We start from the raw sequence: 6,577 nt of genomic DNA on the forward strand, positions 1-6,577 counted from the left end.
GATTGGGGATTGTCCCTACTTGCCAAAGTTAGGCTGGTTTTTGGAATGTGGCGTCAGACACCACAATTTTCAAATCTAATGATCACAATTCACAAGATGGGCCAAAATATTACATAGTATTTTTTAAAAAAATAATTAATTAATTAATAAATAATGCAAATTCTTAAATAAATGTCTGAACTTGTCGGTGAAATAGCCAAAAATTCAATTAAGAAAAGCCAGATTTTTGGTTAGGTGATATCTCATTATTTTTAGAGTCGTGCATTTGCTTTTAGGTTGGGTAAAAAGTGACTCTGTCATCTCTAACATAAAAGATATTTTTATTTTTTTCCCATCTATTAATTAATTTATTTGCTTAGTGGCTAAAATCACTATATATATATATATCTTTCCCATATATTAATTAATTTATTTGCTTAGTGGCTAAAAACACACACTATTTTATTAATGTTGAGACACTTAGAGTAACTAGCTTTGGTGTCATGGTCTGTTTTAATAATTATATATATTAATAAAATGTTAAAATTTTATAGCAAGTTATATGTAGTTCATCGGATAGAATCATTGTTTTTTTGGATTTAGGTTATAGGTTCAATTTTTACTGAGATCATTTTTTTATTCTTTTATTTTTCAATTTATTTTTTAATTTATATATCAAAATTACAGTGTAGTCCCTCACTATTTCTTATAATTATATTTTGATCCTCACTTAAATATAAATCAAATGAATTATAAAAAATATTATACAAGCACGTAATGCGTGCATCGGTGTACTAGTATATATAAAGTTTTGATATATTGTACAGCTACCGTGCATACTCATGTGAATACCGATGATATGTCAATCATATATTGGATGGACAAATTGTATATATTTTTTCACATCCAATAAGTGAGTGATACTGTTCATTATAATAATGTTTTAGTAACGATTTTTGGTTAATAAAAAATTTATAAAAACATATTTTAATAAATTTACGACTTATTTATAACTAACATATCTTATCTGCTTTCAATTTTAAATTTCTAGTCGTATCTATTTATATTTATCTCTATTTAAATATTTTTAGATAATCATACCACTTTTAATATAAAAAATATAAAAACATTAATTTGAAAATATAAAAAATGATCATGTTTAGATAATTATTACAACTCATGCTTGTATTTTTCTAATGAATATTATTAATTTTCTTTAAAAAAAATAATAAATTCATAGTATGGTTGTCTGTTGGATGCCTTTGAATTCCAGGGACAATTCGGTTAAATTACAATTTAATGTTTAAAATAATTTATTAACAAATTATTGAATATTGGATATACATACAAATTGATTATATAATAATTCATTAAATAATTTTATAATTAAAATATTTCATTTAAACAATATATAGCTACACATTTGCTTTCTCGTTTGAGAAATCGGGTCGGACCAAAGCGTCGGCCTTCATTTTTACAATCCCGGATCTGTCTCTTGACCCGGCCCATTTATAGGTTTANTCACATTTCCAACTTTATTTTTATTGTTTTAAATATAAAAAAAATACTTTATTTATTTTCCATAAAAAAAAAAATTTTCATGACAACTTCATTGTTGATTTGTTGCCATAGTTTTCACATTATTGCATAATTTATTCCTTTGAGACAGAGTATTGAAAGATGCATAATAATTAATAAAATCTTTATGAATAGATATTTAAAGGATTAAATAATAATGTGGAGCACAAGATAAGTATTTACTAAAATTATTATATACCAAATTGTTTGCATAACCAATAATTAATAGTATTAATAATAACAGATAATGATGGAATAAAATACAAAAAATAATTTAATCCTATTGGCTATTTATTCTGAATTTTTTAACTAAAAAAAAGAGAGTTAATTAGGCGTTGACGAGAGTAAGGTTTTCCTGTGGGGATATTGAGATTCAGTCCCTGATATCAAATATAAATTATGATTCAGTCGAGAAAATTTAGTTTGAGCTATATAACCTTATATGTTTTTTTTAAAAAAAAAATTAGTTTTATGGTATTTTTTTAGTCTAAATAAGTACAAATCTAGCATAAATTTATAAGTTTCAGGTATCAATAAAATTTGATTGAGTAGTATATTATTTATTTTATATGTGAGATACAATAATAATAATAATAATAAATATAGGTATAAATCATTGAGATTATAGCACAAATATACAAAATTTAAGTATCAACTGAATCAAATTAGGTATATAGTTATAATTTTTAGGTATGAAATATTAACATTTTTTTGGACAATAAGATACATATTGTTGAAAATAAGGTATAGATTTATGTATTTCAGGTATCAAGTAACTTAAATTGAGTATCAATCCATTTAAATTAAAAATATGTAATATAATATCCATATTCTTAATTTTAGGGAGTTGAAATGAAAAACATGTTAGATCATATATTTATAACTAAGTTTTTCTGACTTAAAAACTGAATCATAACATATGTTTAGATTTAATGACTAAATCTCAATTAACCCCTCATCTGTGGTATTCATAATTTTGTTTTCTCCCTAATTTTTTCATTTCTTAATGGTTTGGATGATATATAACGATTAATTTGTTATTTCTTTTTTAAAAATGTGTGTTTTGATATATAAATATTGGTTATACTATTAAATGCAATAATTGTCCGGACTAGTTAGAGCAATCAAAACGTGTTACTTGATTTTTTGTACGATTTAAAATATTTGAGTTGCACCGTTACTACCAGTTATAGCTATTAGTAAAACGACAAGCACTCGATCCTATAATTGGTATCACAGTCAATGTCACGAGTTTGATTCACATTGATTGCAAGTATTCCAATTATTGATAGAGATATTGTTGAGTGCATTAATTGTTTTCATAAGTTACTTAAATAAAAGATCTGTCTCATAAAATTTACTCGTGATACCATCTCAAAAAAAAATTATGACCGAGAGGAATAGATTTGATTGATTCCAAGCTTGACTTTAAATTAACAATAGTCATCCAATGAAAATTTAATTTCAGATATAATATGGGGAAATCAACTTCAATGAGAATTTCATTGATTATTTAATTAGATGACGTAAGCTTGAATTTATCGATAAGACACCATCCTAATGAAGAGGACTGGATTGCATGTTCTATACAAAAGATCAAGATGACAGCAGAGCCAGTACACCCAGCGGCGAAAACACCCGACAAAGCCCCTCCCGTCGCCTGGAATCCGGAGAACAAACAACAGCGTCGCAACCGTACCAGTCGTAGATGCTGCTGCTCATGCTGCCTCTGGATTACTATCATTATTGTCTTCGTCCTCTTCCTCGCCGCAGTCGCCGTCACCGGCGGCATATTATACGCCCTGTACCGCCCTCACCGCCCGACGTTCTCCGTAACTTCTCTCAAGCTCTCGGAATTCAACCTCACGGACACAACGCTAACCTCCACCTTCAACCTCACTCTCACCGCGCGAAACCCGAACAAAAAGATCACGTTGGTTTACGATGAAATCTCGGTTAAAATACTTTCCGGAGACATCGGAATCGGGGAAGGATACTTTACTGGCTTCGTTCACGGCAGGGAAAACGTGACGACCTTGAAAATCAAGGTGGCATCGAGCTCGAATTCAATCATCGACGGCGCCGACATATTTATGTTGAAATCTATCGTGAAGAACGGGGATTTGCCGGTGAAGATTCAGTTGGACACCAAATTTAACAAGTTTGGGAAAGTGAAGGCGAAGACGCTGAGAATGAGGGTTACTTGCGACGGGATTAATATATCTGTGCCGACTAACAAAACGGCGACGTTTGGGAGGATTTCGAAAGCTAGATGCCACGTTGACCTGAGATTCAAGGTCATTCATATCTGATAAAGACCATTTGGAAGAGATGCATGTAAGAATTAAGTTTTTGACATAATAAACTTTCACGATTTTGATTTCCTATTTTCTTTGAAATTGTGTTGTAAATCGTAATCCTGTACAAAACCAACATGGTTACTACCTATGACAATTTCCTAGTGTGAAAAAAGTGTTCTCCTTCTTAGTAAATCACAGAAACTCTTGAGTTCTGATATCATATTACGACAGTAGTCGAGGTAAGAGATTATTTTTTTCTTTGCAGTAAAAAATTACCTCGTATAAATGTGTGTACGTTTTTACAGCAATCATCCTTGAGATACAAGGACTAAAATCAATACTAAAATATCTAAATATGAGCGAATTTAATATGCTGAGAATTTTCAAGTCAGCGAATGAAAAATAGAAGTATGAGTGCAGGAAAACTCTATCAGTCGGTGAAAAAATGACGAGAAATTGGCCTTCCATCTCCGACCGTCGATTTTTTTTGTGTTCAGTCCCTAAGTACTTTTTTAGTACCACATTTCCACATGAAGTGTACTACATTTCCACATGAAGTGTACCACATTTTGTATGATATAGTACCACAATTTTGTGGGTAGGGAATGAACCCAAAGAAATATTTTGATTGGGGATTTTTCACCAACTTCCCAAAAAATAATCATTTTTTAATGAATGAATGACAAAATAGATTATTTATAATAATTCAAAAATTGCAACTAAGGATCACATCCTTTTGGAGTAGCGAAAGGCAAATGGCATGTTTATTCAACCTTTAGGTTGTGTCTTCGACCAAGAGACATGAATTCATAATCAGAAGTCATTAACCAAATGAAACAATATCAGATAACTTGAAAATGGATCACACCGTTTCGTGAAACATCATCAGCATCTATCTCTCTCCCCGTCAAATTTTCAAACCGCCGCCGCCAATTTGACCGCCCATATCTCTGCCATCGATCGCTGGAAATTTAAAGTAAACATATATTCGGCAAGCCCATGATGAGATCTATGTTTTGGTATCGATATTCAAGGGTTTCTTGAAACTTTCCAACTCACTGCCGCCCCTTCACCACTGAAATCGCCGTCTTCTGCTGCTGGAAACTCAAATTTTATAGAGGAGTTTTGTTCCTTATGTCGTAAGCTTTGTTTTGATACCAAAATTTTGCAAAAAGCTCGCGACTCCGTTTTCTGTGCGATTCCAGTCGTCTTCTTCGGCGATTTCGCCGCCTATTGACGATGAGCCTAATATTTAGGCTCATATTTCCAGCCTTGATTTGGCGAGTTCGAAGGCTGCCCGAGGGTAGAAATTTAAACTTTTGATTTAATTCAATTTTGGTCCAAATATGACCATAATATTGATTAATTATTGGGTTATTATTGTAGGTTTCTGAATTGTGCGAGTTAGAAGTATAATATAGTAAATTTAGAATTTATCGTCGAATTAATAATGCGATAATTTAATAAAATTATGATAGTTTGATAATTATTAGAATTTATCGCAATTATTAGAGTACTGACGTGAAATCGAACACGTCAACAATTTTTGGCTAATAACATTTTGCTCATGTAATTTGCACATTTTTCATTTTTGTTCATATTATCAATCAATTCATAGTCTTAGTACACTATCTTGTATTTTTTTTTCAATTTTAGTCATTTTAATTTCCACGACACCGAAAATGCTGACGCGACGTCGGATATTGTTGACATGTTAGATGCCACATCAGTACTTCGATGAAAAAAGATTAAAATTGAAAAAAAAAGGTCAAGTTAATTAGTTGACTAAAATCATGAATTGACTTAAAAAAAATCAAAAATAAAAATATATAAGTTACATGATATACCTAACAATTTATGTTGCCACATAAGCAATTTTCGGTGAGATATCGTCATTTTTCGAAATAACATCAATAATCTAATGAAAAATGACAAAAATGGATAAAAAACAAAGTTGAGTAAGACCATAAATTGACCCACAACATATAAAAAAAACTTGTAAAAATTAAAGTGCAAGTTATAAAACAAAAAATTTAATTTTTCCTTTTAATTGGATACATGATTTACACATTGCTGTTACAAATACATATGGATGAACAATTCAATTACATGCATGGCTTCATTTGCCAAATAATGAAAACCAAGAGCAAACAATGTTTATATATTCTACGGCAGGAAATATTATACAAAAAATATTATACAAAATAAAGCAGAAGAGTTAAACCCCCACTTGTGCCATATTTAAGGGTGGTATAGGTATACCGTATCGTACCGTATCGAAAATTATATATCGTATACCGTATCGAAAATTACGGTATAAACAAATTCATACTGATACTGTAATCAAAATTTCGGTACGGTATCTGTATATACCGTTTTATACCGAAAAAACCTTATATTTTTAAAATTTTATATAATTTTTCGGTATTTCGGTACTCCGATATATACCGAAATTTTTAAATTGCATACCGTTGTCGTATCGAAAAATTCGATATTGTTACCGTACCGTACTGAAATCTTCGATATACCGAAATTACGGTAAATTCAGTATTTTTCGCTATGGTAATCTCGATATACTGAAAATTCGGTATTTTTTCTCACATTTAGTCATATTCAGACCAGAACTGAATCAAAAGACAATCTGCCAAATGACTTCGCGATAAATTAATTACGAATTATCAATCATTCGGATAGCTAAACTGATAAATGTTATATATATA

The 6,577-nt window shown here is 30.2% G+C and overlaps 1 protein-coding gene across 1 annotated transcript; it reads left to right on the forward strand.

Moving 5' to 3' along the window:
• The first annotated feature begins 3,107 nt into the window (after positions 1-3,107).
• On the forward strand, positions 3,108-3,955 carry LOC140986856 (NDR1/HIN1-like protein 6). Its single transcript, XM_073455229.1, has one exon. It carries the CDS (start codon positions 3,159-3,161, stop codon positions 3,867-3,869), a length of 711 nt encoding a protein of 236 aa, XP_073311330.1. The 5' UTR covers positions 3,108-3,158; the 3' UTR covers positions 3,870-3,955.
• The last annotated feature ends 2,622 nt before the right edge of the window (positions 3,956-6,577 follow it).

The sequence above is a fragment of the Primulina huaijiensis genome, chromosome 10 (genome assembly GCF_012295235.1).
Source record: "Primulina huaijiensis isolate GDHJ02 chromosome 10, ASM1229523v2, whole genome shotgun sequence".
In the NCBI taxonomy this organism is placed as follows: domain Eukaryota; kingdom Viridiplantae; phylum Streptophyta; class Magnoliopsida; order Lamiales; family Gesneriaceae; genus Primulina; species Primulina huaijiensis.

Excerpts from the sequence above, each read along its gene's own strand:
- LOC140986856 (XM_073455229.1), top strand. The coding sequence starts at position 3,159 with ATGACAGCAGAGCCAGTACACCCAGCGGCGAAAACACCCGACAAAGCC.